General features: G+C 35.7%; 1 protein-coding gene across 8 annotated transcripts in view; it reads left to right on the top strand.

The window, feature by feature from the left end:
• SMARCA1 (SWI/SNF related, matrix associated, actin dependent regulator of chromatin, subfamily a, member 1) overlaps window positions 1-25,929 on the top strand; it is a 73,273-nt gene extending 47,344 nt beyond the window's left edge. For 2 of the 8 annotated variants that reach the window (XM_027534840.1, XM_027534841.1), the window contains 6 exons: window positions 5,275-5,397; window positions 8,051-8,183; window positions 10,602-10,720; window positions 10,845-11,057; window positions 23,977-24,087; window positions 25,195-25,929. In XM_027534840.1, the coding sequence (XP_027390641.1) occupies window positions 5,275-5,397; window positions 8,051-8,183; window positions 10,602-10,720; window positions 10,845-11,057; window positions 23,977-24,087; window positions 25,195-25,266 (771 nt within the window). In that variant the 3' untranslated portion in view covers window positions 25,267-25,929. Of the gene's footprint in view, window positions 1-5,274; window positions 5,398-8,050; window positions 8,184-10,601; window positions 10,721-10,844; window positions 11,058-23,976; window positions 24,119-25,125 lie in introns of all 8 variants that reach the window. The other 6 variants (XM_027534843.1, XM_027534847.1, XM_027534842.1 and 3 more) reach the window with 4 other exon arrangements.
• Window positions 25,930-26,522: the final 593 nt, after the last annotated feature.

Genomic DNA, 26,522 nt, shown 5'->3' on the forward strand with positions numbered 1-26,522 from the left:
TTGTCTTAAGACTTCCCTTGGTCCTCCATATGCATACTTAGCTGAGGATTTACAAAACAAAGAAGAAAATATTCTGGATGTTGGTTCTTTCTGAACCTTGTCTCTTCCATTCTTTACCAGGGGCTACAGACCTGAGCTAAGGTGGGTGCTTTAATTGGGTGGATCTTGTGTTTGAGTACAGTTGTCCCTCAGTATCTGCGGGGCATCAGTTCCAGAAGCCCCCACAGGTACCACAATCCGTGGATGCTCAAGTCTCTTTAATAAAATGGTGTAGGATTTGCATGTAACCTATGCAAATGTGACCATATATTTTACATCATGTCTGTATTACTTACAATACCTAATCCAATGTAATTGCTATGTAAATAGGTATAAATACAATGTGAATGCTACGTAAATAGTTACCTGCATGCAGCCAAAGCCAATTCACATTTTGCTCTTTGGAACTTTCTGGAATTTTTTTTCCCGAATATTTTTTTAATCTGAGGTTGCTTGAATCCACGGATGCAGAACCCACAGATACAGAGGGCCGACTGTATGGACAGATGAGCATGGCATGTTAATCATCTGCAAAAGCTTCCTGTTAAGGACGATGTGGTATTGATAAGTGTTGGGCATATCTTCTCAAGGATATATAGCATTGATTTTTTTTCCCCTACTAAACCTCCAGAAAACTCAACCCAAGCCACAAAAGTGAATGGAGCAATAGTTTGTTCTCAGATAAACGGGACCGTCGTAATGGAGTTTCCTGATATTCTGTACATAGTTAAACTCTCAAAAAGGGACTCCTCTCTCCCTTTTTTTTGCTTAAATGATTGTTAGCCCAGGGATTACAGGTTCTGTGTGAAGCTGGGGGCACTGTGGTGCATGGTTCCATTTTGCCCATTTTGAGTCCCCACAGTCACGTTCTGTAGTGACTTGGGGTGGAGCTGGTGAGGGACTCAGTAGGTTTGAAGCAGTTGGTAAATAGCATTTTTCTCCAAGGCCTGCTTATTTGCATTTTTATTTCCTATTGTGTTTTTTTCCGCTCCATACTCAGCTTGACAAAGTCACAGCAGTATTGTTGATAATAAGATCTGGAATTGAAGAGTTTTGTTTTATTTGAAGCTGAGAGAAGTAGTTGTTTTACTCTCACCACTTGGTGGAGAGCTGTGTATTATGTGCCAGTTTTCCCTGCTGTCTAAGTTTTGACCTTGTTCCAAGTTAAACATATTCAGAAGCTTCATTGCTCTTGTGACTTAAAGGAGTTACCCTAATGCTTTTAATTACTTGTTCACTAAAACCTTTCTGTCGGAAGAAGGTGACTGAATTGAAATTTCAATTGCAGAATTTTAAAAATCCAGAGTATCCAGAAGTCCCATGGAGTCTAAAGACCTACAGTGAAAGAGTTTTGCCGTAGTAGAAGCTGAAGAAGGCTGTAGAACATTCTAACATATATCTTCAGTAAAAAAAAATTCTTTAGAAGTGGATATAAACATTTGACAAATGCAGGAAGTTCTATGATCTTTGTGAGTTTTGGTAATGTGTCATTGTGGGCCACCTGTTGTGCTGTGGTAGAACTAAAATACGTGAGTTGATTTCAGGTTACTACTTTCATTTTGTGTGTTGTCACATTTAATTCTGTACTCCATATTTCTATGAGATGCTTGCTGAAACTCCTAAGAAAAATGACCCTCCAAAAAGTTTTTCACTTTTCCATGGAACATAGCTCTTAATCACAAATTCCTTACAATCTGACTAGAAATCTAAATCATAATTGAGCTGTTTTCTTGAAAGATAACTTCTTGTATGTTAAGTGTTGCTGGGGACCATCAGTGAGATATATACAATGTGAGTACTTGAGATACTATCTAGGTATCTGTTTAGTCTTTTGGCCTATAATTTGTCTATTTAATTCTTTTATAGCACTTTGAGATCGAGGGAAGCTTAGTGCTCATAAAACCTCATGAGGTGAAAAATGAATACCTTTTAAAAATAATAAATATTAAGAAGTAGATTATTTGTAGGAGATACAGGAATTTAGGAAATTTGAGTCATTTCTAATTAAAAAATTCTAGCAGCTATTTTTGAGTAACTTTTAGAATTAAAATAGTAAATGTAAAATTAAATGTCATTCTCAAGTTTTGCTATATTAAAAATGTGAGCAGTGGATCCTAAAATTTAATGGGTATAATGTAATATTCTGATTTTGCCTTTATTAAAATTCAAGGGATGAATTTTTAGTATTGGGGAATATCTACACAGGAATAAGCAGTTTATTTTGTGTGGGTATATTATCCATTTTCTATCATAAAAATGAGGTATTTGTGAAATTTTTTGTTAAAGTAAGGGTTTTTGCATATGCAAAGTTTGAAGCTATTTGGTAGAGCAATATCTTAAGATTAAATAGATTTTCCTCAATTAAAATTAAAATTTGAGGCCAAAGTAACTTCATCAGCAATTTAAAGGGTCTGTTAAACTTTTAAAGCTGTGTCTGTAATTTTTTCAACATTTTATTATGAAAAAATTTCAAATATAGAAAAATGTTGAAATAATTATACAGTGAACACCACATATATTCTCCAATTTACATCTTACTATATTTGCTTTATCACCTATTTAACCATTTCTCCAGCTTTCTATCAAATGAATATCCTTATTTTTTAATGCATTTCTAAGTTACAGATATAAAGCACTTCAATATGCATATCATTAGCCAGAGTTCAATATTTATTTGATTTTTAAGATAAAATTTATATACATTGAAATATATAAATCTTGTGTATCATTTGATGAATTTTGACAAATGGTATGCCCACATGACTGAAGTCCCTACAAAAATATAGAACATTACTGTCCCCCAGAAAGTGCATCTTTCCAGTCAATTCCCAAACCCACTCCCCAGACAAACTCACTGTTCTGATATTATTTTCCTCCGTAGATCAGGTTTTTTGTTCTAGAGTTTCACAGAAATGGAATCATATAATATTTGTAAGGCTTCTTTCACTTAGCATAATGTTTTTGAGATTCATCCATGTTGTCTCATTATCAATGGTTCATTCTTTTTTATTGCTGAGTACTATCCCATTGTAAGGAAATAGCACAATTTGCTTATCTAGTCTCTTGTTGACGGACATCTGGACTGTTTTCTGGATTTTGGCTCTTGTAAGTAAAGCTGTTGTAAGCATTCTCCTAAAAGTCTTTGTAACAGTTCAGAGTGAAATTGCTGGTGTGCCGGTAATCTAACAGTGGGATTTAGCTATTGAAAAAAGTTATGTTAAACCGTACATATCACTGGACTACACTTCATTTTTAATTTACAGCTTCCTTTTCATTTCCATTTGCTATCATCCTAGGCCAGGTGACCGTACCTCATTTCTAGGTTAGTTTAGCTGGTTCTCTTGCCTCTAGTTGCTTCCCTACTTCAGTCCATCCAGCACAAGGTTTACAGGTGATATAACACTACTCCCTTGTAATCTCCGGTGGCTTGTTGTTGCCTACTGTGTGGTTTGAGAAGGCCTTCTAATTCTGTCTCCACCTGGCCTTGTTTCTTATCCCTTCTCAACATAAACTCCATATATGCTCCTTCTGGTTTTTACCGTCACTGTTTTTGCTTTACTGCTCCAGCCTAGAATATTCTTTCTCTCTTTTCCATCTCCCCAGATCTTTAGAATTCTTAGAGTACAGCTCAGAATTCCACAACTAGGTTGTGAGCTCCTTATGTAGGCAAGGACCGTGTTGGCTGCTTTTTATATTCCAGTGAACACCTGTCATAGTGCTATGGATAAAACAGACATTTAGTCAGTACTTACTAATTTGATTGTCTCGTACTGATGATTACAAATGAATCTGTTTTTTCAGTATGTCTTAAAATTTTTTCTTTTGGCCACAGCATGCATGTGGGATCTTGGTTCCCTGACAGGGGATCAAACTTGTGCCCTCTGCATTGGAAGCACATCAGGAAGGTCCTTCAGTATTTCTTTTTAATGCCCAGTTAGTAGGTTTCATATTTAAACAACTACTGGATACAATAGTTTTTAAAAACATTTAAGTTACAACCCTGTGGTTGAAATGCTATGAAATATGTATAATGATTAGAGAGATATACCCTAATATGCATTTAAAATTACATCACAGTAAAACCGTGACTATCTGATACCCCTGGAGGATGAGTCATTTATGATAGGTGTGCATTCGAAACAGTGGAAGGCTTACCATCAATCCTGTTCTTGCCATATTTAATGGAATGCTAAAAATAATGTACTATATATGTTATATACCTGCCCTCCTAAATCAATGTGCTGCATTGTCACTGCAGATGCACTTAAAAATGATGTGAGGCTTTGCGCTGAGTAACTTAGTTTATCACTCCATACAGTGAATGCTGCTCCATACTGCTGAACTATACGGGTTGTCTGTGTTCATGGGGCCACACTGAGGCCCCTGGGGCTACATTTTTGACATACAGATGATGGCTGACTGCTTGCTTCCTTGTAGAGCTGAGCTTCTGTCCTCAGTCTTTTGAACTTGAGCTCTCTTCTTCTCAGTTGTCAGTGTATTGCAATTCTCTATACTATGCAGAGATGTATAGTATACACTACACTTTTTGTTGGTCACGGCTGCTGTAGTCTTTTTCCCTTGACTGCAGGTCCCATCGCAGCTGTTTGTGTGCTTTGCTTATCCCTTCCCTCTTATATATATATATATATATAGTCTCTTTCTTTCTCTCTCTCTTTTTTTTGCTTCTTCTTTATTCTGTCAATTCTTTCAGTCTTGGCATTTTATGTGAAGATGGTCTCTCTCTCCATACCCTGGCAGGCAGTAAAAGCACTCTTTTCTTTTTGCACGCTGAACTGATCAGAGCATTGGATGCAATCTTCAGGTGCATTGCTACTTCTATGCCCTGGTCTATATTGCCAGGTGAATATGGACTCTTTCCGTACTACCAAACTTTGTTTCTGGGCTTGAGATTTTATTGTATAATGTTGGTGTTGGGGATAATGATATTATTACCATGTATTAATAATATCATAGGGATTTTTTTCGTTCCACAGTATGATTAAATCTAGAATATAATGTGGCATTTAGCAATGGGTTTTTAACTATAAAATACCACATGGCACATTTAAGAACAATTTTACTTTGGTAATATCATGGTAGGAGAAATGTGGAGAGGATCATGTGTCATGGTATGATAATTTACTGTTGAAATAACTCTACATATTGATACAAGTATGTATACCCTTAATTAATTTTTCTCAACAGTTTACTCATAACACATCTCTCGATCTTTAGGTCCCAAGGAATCCTGATATCCCAAATCCAGCTGTTGCTCAAAGAGAGGAACAAAAAAAGATTGATGGAGCTGAACCTCTTACACCAGAAGAGACTGAAGAAAAAGAAAAACTTCTCACACAAGTAAAATATTTTAAGTGATTGAAATACTTTTAGTCAACCAGTAGAAGAAAAGAAAATATAGATCACACTTATTTTTTTATTGTATGGGCCTGGTACCCTGATCAGACACACCAGCAAAGCACAGGGCCATAGTGTAGACATATATTTAGATCAACAATCCCTATTTTTTAATCTCTTATATAAAACAGTTTTGGAAATACTAAAAGATACATAAATGAAAAATATGTGTCAATTATTAGAAATAAGACATACATTTTATCAATTATACTAAAGTCACTTAACCCACATATGAATCCTGATAGACAATAATTACTAGCATATTCTTAAAATATTTATTTTATTGATTATGAGCTGTCTTCTGAAATTATACTCTACTAATCTTTTATTTATGGAATGACTTCATAATCCTCAAAATGCCTCATATCCTTTCTTGAAAAGAATTTTAATACAATGGTGAGAAATTTCTGAAACTTTTAAAGATACTTATTGTATAGTTAAAAGTTATTAAATATTTAAATAATATTTATATTTACTAATAATTAAATATAAACATTTTCATTTGAACAATATATTGATGCTTTCTGGTCATTGTTGCTTTAATGAGTTTTATGAGTGACATAACTTCCAAAATAATCTGTAGAAGATAAAAAGAATTACAGTGCAAAAGGTACTTACAAAATAATAAATAAAAATGTGTTCTACCTTAGTATAGAAAAGAGCCAGAAAGATTTATTATTCAACAGATTTTTTGAGCAATATGCAAAGCACAGTGCTAGGAAATTTTCCATATTAATTATTGAAAGTTCATTTTTATATTTATATATTATTTTTATATAGGTCTTTTTGTTATAACATGTAATTTTATTGAATGAATTTTTACAAATTACATTCATAAGTTTCTGAGCCAAATGCCTGGAAGTCATAAAGTTCAGTTGGAAAATGTAATTGCGACTGGCTAAATATTAGGACTTCAGTTCAGTTCAGTTCAGTCGCTCAGTCGTGTCCGACTCTTTGCGATCCCATGAATCGCAGCACGCCAGGCCTCCCTGCCCATCACCAACTCTCAGAATTTACTCAAACTCATGTCCATTGAGTCGGTGATGCCATCCAACCATCTCATCCTCTGTTGTCCCCTTCTCCTCCTGCCCCCAATCCCTCCCAGCATCAGAGTCTTTTCCAGTGAGTCAGCTCTTCGCATGAGGTGGCCAAAGTATTGGAGTTTCAGCTTTAGCATCAGTCCTTCCAAAGAACACCCAGGACTGATCTCCTTTAGAATGGACTGGTTGGATCTCCTTGCAGTCCAAGGGACTCTCAAGAGTCTTCCCCAATACCACAGTTCAAAAGCATCAATTCTTTGGTGCTCAGCTTTCTTCACAGTCCAATTCTCACATCCATACATGACCACTGGAAAAACCATAGGCTTGACTAGACGGACCTTTGTTGGCAAAGTAATGTCTCTGCTTTTGAATATGCTATCTAGGTTGGTCATAACTTTCCTTCCAAGGAGTAAACGTCTTTTAATTTCATGGCTGCAGTCACCATCTGCAGTGATTTTGGAGCCCAAAAGAATAAAGTCTGACACTGTTTCCCTATCATATTAGGACTTACCATAGAATAAAATAAAATATTTAAATATTCATGTTTTATTTTCAAAATTTATTTCCTGAACACAAAAATAAAGTTATGGTCTTAGAATGTTCCCTGGCTTGCAGTATATTGTAAATGTACAACATATTGTGAACATGCAATCTCAAGTGAGAAATTGCTTTTGTTTGTAATTAGAAACAAAATCAATTTTTTGTCCCTCTTAGTACTTGAAGTCATTTTTAGTCATTTTTCTCTACTGCCCTAAATAATTAATCTTTCAAAAAATCACAGGAGTACAAAGGAACAAAATGTGGCAGAAAACTTTATCAACTAGAGGTTAAGGATAGAGTTTTGCTTTGTTGAGGTTATCACATTTATGTGGGTTGGGGCATGAGGAATGGAAGACAGAAATTTAGTCTTGTGACTTCAGAGACATGCTAATAAATACCAAAGAGACTGAAAACACTGATTGGTCAAACTGTTCTCTTTTAGGAAAGAAACTGAGTGGGCCCAATAACACCGTTTATAGAAATCCTATTTATGAATATAATTTTGAACAGAAATTATTTATTCATAGTAGTTTGGAATGATGTAAAGAGTTATAAAAATTTTTCTTCAGTCTTTTTTTCTTTATGTATTTTTTTGATTTAAAGCATCAACAATTTTTTTCTTAATTTACGTGGGAACATGTCTGTGAAAAAAATGAAGTACTGGAATATCCAGGACTTCAGCATTTATATTAGCATTTTTATTTTATGCATTTGTATTTTAATGTAGTAGGCATCTATAAAATACGGAGTTAAAAACTATATAATATCTTGGAACTATAAATCAGTTTTTAGTACTTAGAGGGAAATATATTCTCTTTATGATAGAAAAGCAGTTATTTTTGCAATAACACTATTCAACTTTTGATTCCAACATAAAAAAACCTGGGATTTTATAAGAAGAAAAATTTTAAGTCTTTTGAACTGTTTTTAATGTATTGTTGTATAGAACTAAATAGAACAATATTTGGATTTGTTAATTTAACCTCTATTGATGATGCTTGCTTTCTTGTTCACAGGGATTCACAAACTGGACTAAGCGAGATTTCAATCAGTTCATTAAAGCTAATGAGAAATATGGAAGAGATGACATTGATAATATAGCTCGAGAGGTGGAGGGCAAATCCCCTGAGGAGGTCATGGAATATTCAGGTTTGTATATATAACTTCAAAAATGGTGTTTTACTTGTAACCTTATGCATTTCTTTGTGTCAGTTTAATTATACCTTTGTTCAAAGACCTTTCAACTTTTATGAATAAACTGTAGGTGAAAGTATAAAATATAATTGCATTTCTATGAAAAGATGATAAGACTTACAAAAACAAATTGCTGTTGTCCCTGCTAGTTAGCTAATAGAGCGAAGTATAGCACTGATAAAACAAGGGTAGCTAGTGGATGATCATCTTCTGGGCAAGTCAAGTTCTGGACTTCAGTTTCAGTGGATGGAATTAGTGTTTTTCTAGGTTGTCCTTGAAGTAGAGGATTCCTATCAGGTTCTTTTAGATCCTCAGGCACTCTCAGGGTTTCTGTTTGCTCCAGGGAGGTTATATGAATTCCATTAACTCCAGGCAAGCTGGAGTAGATCTGAAAAGACTGCTTGAATAAATCTGTTGACAGGTCCTAGAATCAACTCCCTCTCTTACTCAGCTGTGTCTTTGGTCTTGACCAGAACTAAATTATGTGCCAACTCCCTCTCTTACTCAGCTGTGTCTTTGGTCTTGACCAGAACTAAATTATGTGCCAAAGCATATGGAATAAATACTGATTACAATGTCACAGTGCAGCCAACCTCAGGCTTCTGAAAACAAATCTTTTAAAATAGACAAGTATGTGTAGTAAGTTTTCTTTATGTAGAACATAGGAAGTTTCTAAAGTCCAAATAGGTTGAGCTCTCAAATTTAGCCACTTCACTTTCATTTTTCACTTTCATGCATTGGAGAAGGAAATGGCAACCCACTCTAGTGTTCTTGCCTGGAGAATCCCAGGGACGGAGGAGCCTGGTGGGCTGCCATCTATGGGGTCACACAGAGTCAGACATGACTGAAGTGACTTAGCAGCAGCAGCAGCAGCTGTATAGAACCTAGAACATTTCTCCCCATAGAAATGTTACAAAGTAGGTTTAGGTTTCTGTGCTAGCCCCTCAAAGCCTACTTAGCCTAACAAGTGAAATTCTATATTTTTGCTGTGAAAAATAGTAAGGAGGAAACATTGAAATACTAATAAATATGCCAAAGATTAATACAGACTAGGAACAACATTTTATTTATTTTTAGTGCTAGTGCTTGAATAAGTCTATGTTTAATTAGGGAGCAGATACTTTATTTTTCTTTTGGAAATGTGAAAGAGCCTTCTGGTGATTTCCAGGGACTTTAGAGATGGATTATATTGAGTTGTTATTGTATAACATCAAGTCTATGAATGTTCTTTACTTTGATACCAGCATAACATTACTACTGCTGTTACCATTTGCCGCATAAGTTTAGGGTATTTGGAGACTTAAAAAGGGGTAAAATAGAGGAGAGAGTTAAATTTTAGCAGCAAGAGTTGAATGAAAATAGTGTAAAAAGATATGTGCTGAGAAATTTTCTGAAGTAGAATTTTCTTCAAAAGACAAGAAGGGGAATAAGCATCAATGTGTATGAAGTTGCGAGAAAAAAAAAGTTGATTAGAGAAGATATTATGTCAGATATTCCTTCAAGTTGACATCAGGCCAGGTAGGATGACTAACTCAGGACAGCTTAATTGGGGCTGTGCTAGAGGATATAATGTTCAAATAAAAGCATAGCTTAAATCAGTATCTGTATTATCTTTTGAAATTGTAGTCATCTGAGATGGATAATTAAAAACTTCATAATAGGGACTTCCCTGGTGGTCCAGTGGCTAGGACTCCACCCTCCCAGTGCAGGGGGCCTGGGTTCAATCCTTGTCAGGGAACTGGATCCCACATGCTGTAACTAAGATAGAATATCCCACTTACCGCAACTAAGACCTAGTGCAGCCAAATAAATGAAAATAAATAAAATAGAAAAAAAAGCTTCATAATATTTTATGAAAGGAAAATTGCTAACCTAAAATCTTCTTGTTGAGGTCTTACTTGTAAATGAAAAGAGGCATTTAATACCCCTCATTTATTACACCTTAAGAGTATTTAATAATTGAACATATATATATATGTGCATGTGAAAGTGAAGTCGCTCAGTTGTGTCCAACTCTTTGCAACCCCATGGACTGTAGCCTATCAGGTTCCTCCATCCATGGGATTTTCCAGGCAAGAGTACTGGAGTGGGCTGCCATTTCCTTCTCCAGGGGATCTTCCCAGCCCAGGGATCGAACCTGGGTCTCCTGCATTGCAGACAGACACTTTACCGTCTGAGCCACCAGAGAAGCCCTGTATATATGCATATATATGTATATATATATATGTCTATATATACTGATGAATCTGAATCTTAAGTATAAACAGTATAAGTTCACTGCATCCTTTCCTGCTAATTCTTCATTCTATAGTTCCTTGGATTCATTTATGTAAGATGACAGAATTGTGAAATAATAACTCTTGTTTTTTTCAGCTGTATTTTGGGAGCGTTGCAATGAATTACAGGACATTGAGAAAATTATGGCTCAAATTGAACGTGGAGAAGCAAGAATTCAACGAAGGATTAGTATCAAGAAAGCCCTGGATGCTAAAGTACTATATTTCCTAATTGTCAAATTACCAATAGATTGCTTCAATTGATGATTAAATGGTGATTAGCTTTGACTTTTTACTACTGCATATTTAGTTAAAAGCACTATTTTGTTTAAATCTATAGATTGCAAGATACAAGGCTCCATTTCATCAGTTACGTATTCAGTATGGAACTAGCAAAGGAAAGAACTATACTGAGGAAGAAGATAGATTCCTGATATGTATGTTACACAAAATGGGCTTTGATAGAGAAAACGTGTATGAAGAATTGAGACAGTGTGTTCGGAATGCTCCTCAGTTTAGATTTGACTGGTTTATCAAGTCTAGAACCGCCATGGTATGTATTCCTTTCTTGTTTATTTCCTCCTACTTTTTATTTTGAAAAATTTCAAGCATCACATATCCTTCACTTAGATTCTGTACCACATTGGCTTTCTCCTCTTACTAGTATATGCATATGTGTGTATATATGTATGTGTGTGTGTGTATATATACTTACATACATAGAATCTATCTATACATACAGAATCTATATATAATACTCAGAAATTCAGAAACACAGCTATATTCAGAAATCTAGATCTGTATTTTCTATTTATTAATATACAGATCTATGTTTCTAAACCATTTGAAAGTAGGTCACAGACATCATGTGTTCACCTCTAAATACTTCAGCATTTATCACCTAAAAATAAGTGTTTATCTCTTAAATAAAAATATTTTCCTCCATGAGCATAATACCATCATCCTACCTGAAAATATTAACATTGATTCAGTAGTATCATCTCGTATACAGTCCATGTACAAAATTTTCCACTTGTCCCCAAAGTGTCTCTTATAGCTGTTCTTTTAAATTGATGAGCCAGTCACAGTTCACATACTGCATTTGGTTGAGTCTCTTTAGTCTCTTCAATCTACAACTTTTGTTTTTCACGACAGTGACTTTTGTAAGGTACCCAGGCTCATTTTGTAGAATACCCAACATGTATCTCATTGTTTGCTCACTGTTAGATTTAAGTTAAGCATTTTTGGCAACCGGCTGCCTAAGTGATGTGTACTGCATCATATCAGGAGGCTCATTATGTCAGGTTGTCACACTCTTGGTGATGGTGAGTTTGATTACAGGGTTAATATGGTGACCATCAGAGCTCTCCACTTTAAAGGTAGTTTCCCCTTTGTAATGAGGCAGGTGATATTTGAGACTGTGTGAATAACTTAATTTATTTTTAATGAGAAGGAATTGTTGCCTGAGTTTTTGTAAGAGTATCATGAGACCGAATAATTAAGAAGAGATTTTATTTTAGCTTGATGTAATTTCTTGTTACTTTCTGCCATGAATTGTGTTCCTGTTAAATCCTAATGCCGCTTAGTAGTGTTCTTGCTGGTATGGAAATAAATGCTGGTATGGAAAGAGTCGTGTTCGACTCTTTGCGATCCGACCCCATGGACTATACAGTCCATGGAATTCTCCAGGCCAGAAGCCTATCCCTTCTCCAGCAGATCTTCCTGACCCAGGAATCGAACTGGGGTCTCCTGCATTGCAGGTGGATTCTTTACCAACTGAGCTATCAGGGAAGCCGGAAATAAATGCAACATGTTTTTAATGTTGGCACGTCAGTCTTTTGTTAGTTGAGTTAATTAAGACAAAATAGATTCATATAGCCTAAAAGAGTTGGACACGACTGAGCGACTGAACAACAACAAAACATTAAAAGTAGCCAGAACCAACAATCCAAACCATGGACATTTTTCTTTAGTTTCTATTATAAATGTTTTCTGGGCCAAAAGTTCATAGAGATGTGAAGCTATGCTTGATATTTTGTCTGACCCATTTTATATTCTCAGTTCAAATTGAATAAAAAGAAAAGTATGACTTGCTATATTGAAGGTGCTAATTTTGGTGGATGCTTTATAAATCAGATATTTTGTGTTAAAACTTAACACAAATTTAGAGTGTTCCTGGATTGTTATTAGACTGTGTCTATCAAGTTTATGGAATACATAATACTGAGAGAGGTAGCAAATACTTTGGATCAAGCTTGGATCAAGCCAGAATACAAAAGGAACTAGAGAAATTGTAATGATGAATCGATTGAATCTCCCTTGCTGCATGTCAGTAATAGGGATGAATGTAAAGTGCTGTACTTGTATAAAGGAATAGGAAGAGGTATAAATGTTAGTAATACACAGTAGAAAGAACTGAGGAAAGAATAAAAAAGATGAGGATTAATCTGTAGCATGAAGGACTGATGTTGGAGGGAAGAGTTGTTTGACAGGTTCTTTGGATCATTGAAATAGACTATTGAAGAACAGTGTAGAATAGCTTTTCTATTAGCTTTGAAAATTAGATTCTATTTTGAAGACTTTGGCCGTGAGCTTGTTGGCCTTTTAAGGTGCCTTCTAGCTTGATGCATCTATGACCATGTTTAGCAGAGAACTCCTTTCAAAAGCCAGGCATTTAAAATTTTTAGCCATTTGGCGTTTTATGCATATAGTTATCTAATTTACAGCAGCATTAACAGCTTGTAAAAGATGAATACCCACCTGCATTTGTTGATGAATTATGTTTTAAATCATACATGCCCTTTTATGTGATGGAACATTTGCAGAGTTTTGTATATTATTTCAGTGATATTTTACTACTTTTTACAGGTTGAGTTTAATGCTGTTTTCGGTTTCTGGAAACATTAAGCTAAAGCAGTAGGGTGAAACAGATTCAGAAGTGCAGGGGAAATCTTACATTATTTGTAATATGAACATGACTGTAGAACTATGTAACCTTATTTCATTTTCTAGGAAAAAAACCAAGTGTATTGTTAACGACCACTAGATGTCTCTGAACTCCCTTGTAAAGAATCTTTTCCTCCATCTTTCTACAAAACATTTATGTCTTTCTTTACCAAGAGGTTTAAATCTTTAATGTATGTTTTTCAAAGAGTAGATATTAACTACATACGTGACTGAAAAATGAAACTTTTGTCTTAAAAACGAAGACAATTCTGTCCTTAATTATGTTCTGGAAGGTGGAAATTTATGATTTCTAAAGAATCTTTAAAAACATATAGTAGCTTATTTCATAGTAAATATTTTAATCCAGAGTTTTTGTTACGTTTTCCACTATATCCTTTCCTTCCTAGTTAATGGGTAATTTTTATGTTTCTGGATTTAGACTATGTAGACCATCTTTTTAGAATGTTTCATGATAATATAAATCATTAGGGAATTAAAAAATGGATTACTGTTATTTCTAGATGATCTCTTTTCCCCTCATTTTAAACAATTGGTCTTGTATAGTGGATCATTCACAATCTAGGAAGTGAAACTTCCCCCTTGAAGGAGGCAGTTGTGATTTCCAAAATTAAAATAATTTGCTTCGTTAAAAAACCCCAAAATACAGAGGATATAACTTGATTCATTATGTGAGTGTGTCACTGTGTTCAAATTAACATTTTATTAATGATTAAACCTTAAACTTAGCTTACTAAAGAAGCTGTCTTTAAAAACAGTCTTGCTTAAAGATGACTTTCCCAGAGACACCAATAAATAGTGTGAAATACTTAGAAAAAAATAGAAACTTTGGTAGTTATATTTTATTCAGAGATCTCAAACTACTGAATTCATGGCTTCTGACTTAACTAACAGTCTTAAAATGCTTAAAGGCATGAACCTTCACTTCTGAATATGCCACATTTTGAAAGCCTTCAGCTAAAGGTTGAAAATTTCTTTGAGGCTCTTTTCCATTTAAAAATGCTGGCTATACAAAAGAGAAAATGAGTTTTAGTTCCATTTCTCTGTGCTAAAAAGATTGTGATTTCTTTCTCTGAGAAATTGTGTGGTCTTTAAGTAAGTAATCAGTCTCTATTGAACTACATAAACAAGTAGGAAGGATATGATCAATTTAGATTTTTAAGCTCAGAGCATATGAATTGCTCTACCATTTTCCTTCTAAGAAAAAAATGTATTATAGTGAGGTCTTAGTCTTAGGACATTTAAAACTATCAGAATTAAAAGTATCTTTGCCGGATGACTATAAGAAGAAAAGATAATACTTTGTATAGTACCTTTTATATTATAAGGTTGCCAATCCCTTTATCAACAGTAGCTCATTAATTCCTTTTACTGAATGAATTTCAGGGCACTATCTTCATTCATTTAGTGACAGACTAATATGACTGGGATATTTGAAAAGAATCTGAGAAGTCTAAAAGATCTAGCACATTAGTCAGTTTACTGGAAAGGACATATTGAAAGTATCCAGAGTTTAATCAGTAAGTCCTTGCTCCTTCTTAAGTTCTTTGAAGTACTCAAAGGATAAAAAGCAGAATTTGGCTCTCTGAAATAAAGAACATTTCTTGATATAGCGACTATACTTCCTTGGCAAGGTTTCTCTGACTCTTCATTTTAGCCAAAAAATATTCTTAATTTTTAGACTCTAGGGAATTTTTTCTTTCCTCTCTTAGACTCTCAAGAAGCTCTATGTGCATATCCTGTGGCCATGGACCTTAGAGTTGAATGAAAGTATTAATAATTCGTGATTACAATTGCCTCGCCTTTTGTGGTAGTTCAAATGAATTTTTTAGGTAGTATTTCAGAGAATTACACACTGTTGTACAATGTAATAAAAATTTCATGTTATTGCTGTTTGTTTTCAAATCACAGCTTTATTATTAATGAAAGTGTTCCTTATTTAAAATTAAGAACATGGCATTCCTCATTAGAGTTGTAGGAGAAAAAAGACTTTTTAGAAAATATTGCTATAGCTTTTTATGAGCTTGCTTCCCTTTTTGTAGGTTTATCTGTGATAGTAAACATTAATTAAGTTATTAGTTCAGCACAGGATATTTGATAAATTATCTGTCCAGTCAGAGAAGAATTTTCTTTATAGATACTTTAGAAAAACAGAAGTCAAGTTAAAAAATTTCCAAGCTATTCTGTGGTCACAATGACACTTTTGTTTGTTGCTTATGCAGTGTAGCCTAGGAAATTTTATAAGGAAGGCCACTCATGATTTTTCATTTTATGTACTAGTACTTAAATTGTGTGATAACAGCTAATATTGGTATCTTAGAGCATTACTTTCTTAAAAGCTATTCTGTGGTCACAATGACACTTTTGTTTGTTGCTTATGCAGTGTAGCCTAGGAAATTTTATAAGGAAGGCCACTCATGATTTTTCATTTTATGTACTAGTACTTAAATTGTGTGATAACAGCTAATATTGGTATCTTAGAGCATTACTTTCTTAATGAAATGTGAGGATATGAATTAATACATTATTCAAAAAATTGGTAAAATATAAAATTATTGATGAGTTCTTGACTATAGAATTGTTAAAATATATTTATGCTTATCAGTTCAGTTTAGTTCAGTCACTCAGTCCTGTCCGACTCTTTGCGACCCCATGAATCGCAGCAGGCGATTCATGTCCAGGCCTCCCTGTCCATCACCAACTCCCGGAGTTCACTCAGACTCACGTCCATCGAGTTGGTGATGCCATCCAGCCATCTCATCCTCTGTCATTCCCTTCTCCTCCTGCCCCCAATCCCTCCCAGCATCAGGGTCTTTTCCAATGAGGTGGAAGACCTTTTCCAAAGAGGTCTTTTCCTCTTCGCATGAGGTGGCCAAAGTACTGGAGTTTCAGCTTTAGCATCATTCCTTCCAAAGAAATCCCAGGGCTGATCTCCTTCAGAATGGACTGGTTGGATCTCCTTGCAGTCCAAGGGACTCTCAAGAGTCTTCTCCAACACCACAGTTCAAAAGCATCAATTCTTTGGTGCTCAGCTTTCTTCACAGTCCAACTCTTTTATGCTTATAGCTCTGTATTATTTCTCCATGTGCTTGAAAGACTAAAATGTCCTCTTCAGCCTTAATTTTCCAAAAGATCCTATATAGAGGTGTGTACAGGAGGAGTTGTGCTTAACTTTGCCTTAAGGGTTAGGTCAGAGGAACGGCTTCACAGAAGAGGTCTGTCTTGGAAATGAGCCTTGAAAGACCAGGAAGGAATTGGCCCTGGGACTATGGAAATGGCATGTGCAAAGGTAGAAACAAGCACAGCATATTCACAAACTGCAAGTAGGTTGGTGTGCTGGGGTGTGAATAGGAAAGTCCCGGAAGATGAGGAAAGAGCTGGCAGCCAAATGACCAGGGGCCCTGTTGAACTTTGATCACTATTCCATAGGAAATGGGGAGTCATTGAAAGATTTTAAGAGGGCGGTGACATGGTCAGATTCACTGTATAGAAATACTGCTCTGTGGAAATGGGCAAATGTCTACCTCAACTCCCATATAGGCTGATAATTCCCAAATTTCTATCTCTGTCTCTTCTCTGTTCCTTCTCTTTTCCCCCAACCCCCGCCTTGGCTAATATATCACCATCTGCCCCAGAGTCACTTTTTATTACTGCTGTCTTAACCTTCAAGAGCAAATGGTTACATCTAAAGGTACCAGCATAACACTTCGCACAAAGTGGGCATTCAGTGAATAAATGAGCATGGAACTTTGGTTCTTCAGTTGGCTTCTGTCTCATAGACCCTATCATTGGATCACATTTGGATAGAATGTGAAGAAATGTAGCAATGGGTTTGAGTTCTTTTTTCCTCTTCCTTTATTTTCTTTTCATCTCCCTTTCTCTAATGATGGACTTTAGTTGGCTATAACCCCTGAAGCTTTGGTTTGAATAGCCAGTTGTAAACATCATGTGTTTTATTAGTAACTGTAGTGTTTGATTTAAGACTGAATTGTTCTAACAATCTGAAATATGATACATGCACTAACAGGAGTTTGTTTTACGTATTTATGCTTATGTGCTATCCTGGCAACCCACTTCAGTATTCTTGCCTGGGAAATCCCATGGGCAGAGGAGTCTGGCGGGCTACAGTCCATAGGGTTGCAAAGAGTCAGGCCTGACTTAGCGACTACATAGCAGCATCAGCTATCCTGTGAGGAAGTGACATGACATTGTACAAATAATGATGTTTAAGTAGCAGCAATTAGGTAAAACTGTCATAACATTTGATACTTGCTTAAGAAATACAAGATATTTTTATACTATTATTATTAGAATATATAACTCCCATCTAATGGCCAGTGTGCTTGGGCCCTGAGATTCTGGCATAGAATGCCATTGCTTTTTGTTAGTATGAGAGGGGTTCCAAGGTGACAAAGAACCTGGGAAATATACCACAGAATATATAGTTGAAGGTGTTGATTCTGAAGGTAAAGTACAGGGAGTTTACAAAACAGCAAAGGAGAAAAAACCTCCCAGTTTTGTTTTACTAAGAACTATAGAAGAAAATTCTGACTTTATAGAACTACCTACAAATTTTGAGGCACCAATGTGGAGTGCAATTTATTTATTTTTTTTGCTTCTGCTCATTCACCTGCTTTTGACTTTGAACCAATAGCGGGCACCGACCTTCTGTCATTCAGACTTAGGCAGGCTTAGTGTCTAGGATTTTAGTACATAGGAAATGTAATGTGGAGTCTCTTTAATCTCTTTCAATAAGTCACTTCAAGTCTACTGATGCTTTCTGTTCCTTTTGAATTGATGCTTTGAAGCTGAGTATTGGGGCAAAGGATGTTTGAACTTGGTGCCTGGCATGATTGATATTCACCACACAGTACAGGGCAGCGCCACTTACTGAAAACATCCCATCATTTATTAAATAAAGGTAGAGATCCATGTCCTAGTACTCAAAAGTTGGGACTTGGGTGATTTTGCATTGAACAGAATCATAAACCATTAAAAAGACATGGAAAACCAAGGCAGACAGTTTGCTTAAAGTCAATCTAAAGTCTAGTTTAAACCAGGGGTTGGCAAACTACAGCCCTTTACCTGTTTTTGTACAGCCTGCAAGCCAAGAATGATTTTTACATTTTCAAATGGTTGAAAGAAAATCAAAAGAAGGCTATTTTGTGACATGTGAAAATTATGCAAAGTTCAGATTTTAGTGTCTGTACAGTTTTGTTGGAACCCAGCCACACGCCTTCATGCTGCAGTGGCAAAGCTGAGTAGTTGTGACAGAGACCATGTGGTCTGCGGAGCCGACAGTATTTACTGTTTGGCTCTTCGCAGAAAAGAGGTGCTGATCCCTGATTTAAAGAATATGTAAGAAAACTTGAAGGAAAGAAATAATATAACCAAGGTAGACATAAGCATTATACAGTCCTTCAGGAAACATGTTAAATGAAGGATGGGTAAAGGGGAGCCTATTGAGCCTAAAGGAGAGATGTTTGGCAGGTCTGGTGGTGACTGTGGTGATTGTGATGGAGGCATGAGAGCTGCCTTGTAATATTTGAAAGATTGTCGTACAGAAGAGAGAATCAGCTTGTTCAATCTGACTACAAAGGTTAGATCTAGAACCAATTGTTGGAAATGATAAGGTAGCACATTGTAGCTTTGCATAAGGGAATATTTTAAACTTATTCAGAGGTGGGCTAGGCAATCTTGTGAGGTAATGAGTACTCCATCATGGGAAGAATTCAGACAGGCTGGACAGCTAATTAGCAAGGACATAGTAGAAGAGATTCAGCATCAACTTGAGTGATTTTTATTTTTTTATTTTTTTTTTCTAATTTTATTTTATTTTTAAACTTTACATAATTGTATTAGTTTTGCCAAATATCAAAATGAATCCGCCACAGGTATACATGTGTTCCCCATCCTGAACCCTAAAGGTCCTTTTCAATCTTGAGAGTCTGTAATTTTATGAGCTCCCCCTATTGAGACTCTGTATCAGGGGAAGATTTCAGAGTACACAATATACCTTTGATTACATGACTCCTCCTGCTTAAAAATCATCAGTGAGATCCTTTTGTCAACTGAATTAAGTAAAATTGCTTAGTTCTTTGTTTTTAGCTTCTAGGTTCTTTGTATTTTGATTCAAACTTAGTCTTCTCCATCACTCTTACCTGCACAGCATTTCCCAAGTTGGTTTCTACCAAGCATTGTTCCAGGATTTGCAAATATACAGTATGCAAAACAAGGTTTCGAAGCCTGCCCTTTCCCCTTGCAATCTACATTAGACTGCTAAGAGCTCTGTGAAATCCTGCCATGACAAAATTTGTTTAACCTTTTAAAAACCTAGCATTTCCTGAGCATGTGTGAACACAAAGTGCTTTTTTTTTTTCCTTTGGCTACAGCTATTAACACTGCACAACAGTTTTCCATTTGTCATTTTCCTATGTTCTTCTGTTGTTTTTCTTGTTTTTGTGTCTCCTGTCTTCATCTTGTGTTGTGTTTTTCTCCCTTCAATTTCATTCCTAAATCCAGCATGGGGAAATTGTGAAAGAAAGAGATAATTAGACCACAGAACTGTGAAAACAGTTCGAGACCATGTGAACCACTCCCTGTAACCCCAAGGAAAATAGGAAGATAAAAAGGTACAAGAATCTAGGGGGAACATGTATGTGAAAGAAGAAATTATATAAGATAAAATTGCTTTAGACATCATAAAATTTCTCAGAATCATTTTGTTGTCATTTAGTTATTCAAAAAGTGAATCACTGTTTTATTGGTAATCTGGCCACTTTCTTTGTAGAAATTTCTGGTGTTAGCTAGTGTTCTGTTTATGATACCATCTGCTTAGTTAGGCAGTCTTTAAGCATGTGAATAAAAGATGGGGTTGGTATCTTTAGAGGAAGTGGCATTACCTACACTAGGAAGGTAGCATCCAGACTCACTCATTCCTTGATGCCTTTCTCCAGAGAGATTATTTTTCTGTCTGTAGTTAGTGACAGGTTAAAAGGAATGAAGGTAAGAACTTATTGTAGAGTCTATTTATAATCATCTTGAGATATTCTACTTACCTGCATATGAAACTGTCTCAAAAGTATTAGTTTTTTCCTGAACCACCCATATGAACCATGAATATGTATCTAAAGATATCTGCAGTCACAGGCAACTATTACTTATTGAGAATAATAATAGCCAGAGGGTATAGCTTAATGATTCAAGAATCAGCTTCACATAAAGACTCTATCTAGTCTCCCTAGAAACCAACAATCAAATCTCATCAGGGTCAACTTAGCCCTTTCTATAATAGATAAATTGAATAACATGCTGTTTAATTTGTATGTGTGGTATTGAATGAAGCTATGAAGAGTGTTTGGTCTGCATATTAAAGATACTGCTATTGTTTTGGTAAGTAAGGAAAATTCCAATGTTACTTTTCCTAAATTATTTAACCTTGAGTAATTGAAGATGGTTATTTTTAATAGTTAAACAATAATTTGTTAATGAAGGATTTTTTTCTGGCTAGACTGTCTTTGGTTTTCTGCCTTCTTTTGGGCTTGAATTTTACAGAGTAGAAAATGCTTGGATAATTGATAATATTTCTGTGTGCCATTTTTCTAGCTTTTATTTGTAAAGATAAAACTGTATTTAAAAAATTTGCCACTTCTTAAAAATGTTACAGATTGCAATATTCATTACAAAAAAATTTAGAAAATACATGCTAGTATAAAGAAGAAAATAAAAGTTCCCATTGGTTCTATATTCAGAAATAGCTGCTATTAACTACCAGTAACTCTGCACATAGTTCTCTGTCAGCTATTTCTATTGTGTATGTGTATATATAGTAAGATGTATTTATATGTATATCATAATTTCCAAATTAGCAAAAATTTAGTTCCCAGTATTTCTCTGCTAAAAAGCTGCTGCTGCTGCTAAGTCACTTCAGTCGTGTCCTACTCTGTGCGACCCCATAGACGGCAGCCCACCAGGCTCCCCCGTCCCTGGGATTCTCCAGGCAAGAACACTGGAGTGGGTTGCCATTTCCTTCTCCAATGCATGAAAGTGAAAAGTGAAAGTGAAGTCGCTCAGTTGTGTCCAACCCTTAGCATGGACTGTAGCCTACCAGGCTCCTCCTTCCATGTGATTTTCCAGGCAAGAGTACTGGAGTGGGGTGCCATTGCCTTCTCCACTGCTAAAAAGCACACTGCTCTACATATTTTTTGTAAATCTTTGTGTACATTTATTTCCTTACATTAAGCATCTAGAAGTGGAATTGTTCATTCAAAGAATATGAAATTTTTAGGATACATCATTGATATTCCAAATTTTCTTTCTAGAAAGATAGTATTTTAGTCTGCTTGGGCTGCCATAACACCCTACCCACATGAGGTGACAATTTCTCATGGGTTTGGCTCCAGGCGGGTTGGTTTCTGGTGAGGCCTTTCTCCCTGGCTTGTAGATGGTGTCTTCTTCCTTTGGTTAACCTTAATTACCTCCTTTTAAAGGCCCTCTCTCCAAACGCAATCACGTTGTGAGGGTGTTAAGGCTTCAACTTACAGATTTGGGGAGGACACAGTTTTTTCACAGTGGCATCCCATCATCAGTGAATGAGAACTTCCATTTCAGTATCTTACTGCCAACACTGGATGCACGTATCACACGCACATGAACATGTCTTTGCTGATTTGATAAATATATATCATTGTTTTACTTCGCATGTCTTTGAGTGAAAAAAAGTTTTTAATATTTGGACACTTAAAATTATTTTGTTTTCTATTCTTGTACTTTGACCACTTTTTGGTTGGAGTTCTCAATTGTTAGGAGAAGGCAATGGCACCCCACTCCAGTACTCTTGCCTGGAAAATCCCATGGATGGAGGAGCCTGGTGGGCTGCAGTCCATGGGGTCGCGACTGAGCAACTTCCCTTTTACTTTTCACTTTCATGCATTGGACAAGGAAATGGCAACCCACTCCAGTGTTCTTGCCTGGAGAATCCCAGGGACGGCAGGGCCTGGTGGGCTGCAGTCTGTGGGGTCACACAGAGTCGGACACGACTGAAGTGACTTAGCAGCTCAATTGTTAATAAATCCACATTTTTATTTGAGCATTTAGCTATTTTATATCTTATCAGATATTTTTGCTTATGCAAAAAGAAACCGTTTTAAATGTTATTTATCCTTTGATATTAAGCCATTATTTACCTTTAAAATACAGCAAAATGTACAAGGTTAATGTATATGAGTGTCCATATTAATGAATCATATATTTAACGCCCACCATACATTCATAAAAGCTGTTGATAGTTTGGATGCATTGATTTGCTGGCAGTGAAATATAGGTAGTGGCAAGATTAATGTGGAATCTTTCCAGCTATTGTTTGCTTTGAATTAACAACTGCAGTAGTGTTTCCTCAGAACTCTGATCCCACGAGGTATCCTTTGAGAAGAGACTTCTGCTGGTTGAATGGCTTTGGGAATTGCTTGCTTTCTCCATCTCCTACCCTAGTGGTTGACAGTGCTTATTAGAACTTTAAAGGCTCTGAGCATCCCTGTAGAAAAGAAATCTGACTTTTGTAAGCTGAGTACTTCCAAGTCGTACTTTGACAAGAGGACATCCCCTTATTTTTTTAATGTGATTTTTGTTAACTTTTTGTTTTGAAATATTTATAGATTCACAGGAAGCTGTGAAGAAATGTCCAGGGAGGGCCCATGCACCCTTCATCAAGTTTTCCCAGATGGCAACATCTTCCATAAACACAGGACAGTGTCACCATCAGAAAATGGACATTAGTACAATCCAAAGAGCTTATTCAGATTTCATTGGTTATAGATGAACTCATGTTTGTGTGTGGATGTGTGTGCTCATGAGTGTGTGCGTGCATGAGTGTGTATGTGTGTGCTAAGTTGCTTCAGTCATGTCCGACTCTTTGTGACCCCATGGACTGTAGCCTGCCAGGCTCCTCTGTTCATGGGATTCTCCAGGAAAGAATACTGAAGTGGGTTGCCGTGCCCTCCTCATGAGTGTGTAGTTCAATACAATTTGATCACACATAGGTACATGTAACTAGCACCACCAGAAGACTTACTCATGCTGGCTCTTTAAAGTCACACCCCCTCACCCCCTTTTTCTAGTCCCTGGTAACCGTTGACATGTTCTCCATTTCTAAACTTCTGTCATTTAATAAGTTATATAAATGGAACACTGTGCTATGTAACCTTTTGAGATTGGCTTTTTTTCACTCAGATAGGGTTCATTTAGGTTTCTACATATACCCATAGTTCTTTCCTTTTTACTGCTGAGCAGTATTTCATGATATGGATGTACCACAGTTTACTCATTGTCCCACTGAATGATATTTATCCACTTATCATATATTTAGTGGAATATTGCCTGTATGAATATTGTTCTGAAGAATACCAGCTTAGAAAATTCTCTATCACAGAAGTGATAGAATCGAAGAATTACCACTTTTTGAAGGTTGTACCTGGGTTGCAGAAATTAAAAGTCTTCTTTATTTGGTTCAGGAATTCCAGAGACGCTGTAATACTCTGATTTCATTGATTGAGAAAGAAAATATGGAAATTGAGGAAAGAGAGAGAGCAGAAAAGAAGAAACGGGCAACTAAAACTCCAATGGTAAAATTTTCAGCATTTTCCTAACTTTTAGGTAGATCCCATTTTTTTTACATAATTAAAATGCCTATATTATGTTTAATGCTATAGTGATACCTATTATAAAGACTGGTTTTTATGAAATGCTGATTTGTTTTTGACAGAAAAAGAATTACACTACAACCACGTGTTTCCTATCTGTTTGTAGCGTATATGGTTAGGAACTCCCTAGTAACAGGGCTCAGTATTTTTAAAAATTTCTCATTACTTTTAAGCAGAAGTATAATGCAAGTAAAACCCTCTGAACTGAGACTGGAGTTGTCATGGGGAGTAGAAGAGGGGTGGGGTGGGGTGGGGTGGGGCTGAGGTTGAAACTGAGAGTTCTGATTTGATCAAAGAAGTTTTCTGATCTTTGTGGAACTATGAATACAAATAAGAACTTTGAGGAGACAGCAAAGCTTTACTTGATTTACTTGGTAATAAGTTAACTGTTCATAGTAAGATGATTTTAACTCAGTCAGGTTGCCTTGTACAGTTACAATTTCAAGTACTCTTTAACATATTATTTGAGTGTGGTTAAGTAAACTACCATATTTCATCAAGTCTAAGATGCCTTCTATTGTAAGACAAAGCATTATTTTATGTGCTACTAAGAAAAACTGCTGCCAAGTAACTCTGATTTGTCATCAATTCTAGGATGCATCCTGATTTCAGAGATGCTAAAGTGGGAAACAAGTGTGCATCATAGAATATATGAAATATGATATTTTAGCATCTATCATAACATTTCAAAAGTAATACACTCATAAATAACATTTTTCCCAGAAAACTTTAAGTATTAAGTAGTTCTTTAAGCATACATTTTTGGTACCATGTGTAAGTAGAAACTTGATGACTATTTTTGATGGGTATTTTATGTCTTTTCTTAACAAGAAAACATGTTTGGAGGTTATTTTACATTGGGTTATATAGTTTGTTGGGCTATATAGAACATTAACTGTGAGTATAACATTTAAGTGAATATTCATGTTAAAATTTTTTTTTGATGCATTTACATCCTAGATTTAACATTGTTGGGCCATTTAAAAATGTGCATATTGGAGCAGAACATTAAATCTGTTTCCATTTTAGTCACAGAAAAGAAAAGCAGAGTCAGCTACTGAGAGCTCTGGAAAGAAGGATGTCAAGAAGGTGAAATCCTAAAGCCTAGAAATAAAGTTTTAAATGGGAAACTGCTATTTTCTTGTTCCCATCTTCAAATGCTAATTGCCAGTTCCAGTGTATTCATGGTACTCTAAGAAAAATCAATTTGGTTTTGATTTCTTGCATATTTTATATATTTTACAATGCTTTCTACCTGAAATGTGTAGCTTTATATTTTATGCATTCTAGTATTTTTGTGTACTGTATTTTGTGTATTTCATGTCTTCATCTAAATCCTCTCAGTCCTTGTTCTTTTGAAGCTTGTGCTGAGGTTTTAGCTTTTCTATGTTTTATATGCCGCTGCTTTGAAAGAGAACCTAGATTCTATAGCTGTATTATTGTTGTTTCATACTTTAAATTTATATGGCTGTGGAAAAATGAATTAAAATGATTTGAGGAGAAAGACTTTTTCACTTCTTTGTTGCTTTCTTTTCTATTGATTATGGGCTTGTACGTGTTACTGCATACTGTGATTAGCATAATAATTGTTTCTTTGAGGTCATCTAAATATTTTTTTCCTAAAGGAATAAAGGGTGAGAACAGAAAATTATTAAAAAACTAATATTTGATACTGTGCTTGCTGTCAGTATGCATTACATTTAAATTATTCTCTAAATATTCAAGTGGGAAAGTATAATAAAGAAATGTCTATAAGAAATTTAATTATTTCCTGTGTTTTGTGCAGTAGAAAATAGTTGTGTTTACTGAATTGTATTGTTCACAACTATGTATTTGGTTGAAAGTTAAAGCTTTGTTTGCTGACTTGTGCCTGATCTTTTATCACATACAGCCAGTTCAGGGGAGTCTGGGTATAACACGTAGATTTATTAACAACTCAGTTGCGAGTATGAAATAAGCAGCATGCATGCGAAAGAAAGGGGGAGGTCTTCCATAGGAATGCAAGTATGCTCAGTTCACAAGACAGAGTATCCGAGTTTTTATATACTAAGAGCTTCTATCTTTCCCACACCACAGATCCCACACAGGCCAGTGAGATGTGAGATGGGAGGAGATCGGCTCCACACAGTCACTCCAGGCTCCAGTCTGACTGAGGCTCCCTTGTTTCGTATCTGCACCATCTAGGACATGTGGGTTATTCAGCTGCCGCCGTAGGAGAACAGGAGTCTGGAGAATCACATATAGGCTGTTTATTGCCTCAGTCCAGAAGTGACAGATGTCACACCCATTTATATTTCATTGTCCAAAACTAGTCACATGGTCTTGTGTATGTGCCAGAGAACTGGCAAATGTAGGAG

This window comes from Bos indicus x Bos taurus, chromosome X, assembly GCF_003369695.1.
Source record: "Bos indicus x Bos taurus breed Angus x Brahman F1 hybrid chromosome X, Bos_hybrid_MaternalHap_v2.0, whole genome shotgun sequence".
Classification (NCBI taxonomy): Eukaryota; Metazoa; Chordata; class Mammalia; order Artiodactyla; family Bovidae; genus Bos; species Bos indicus x Bos taurus.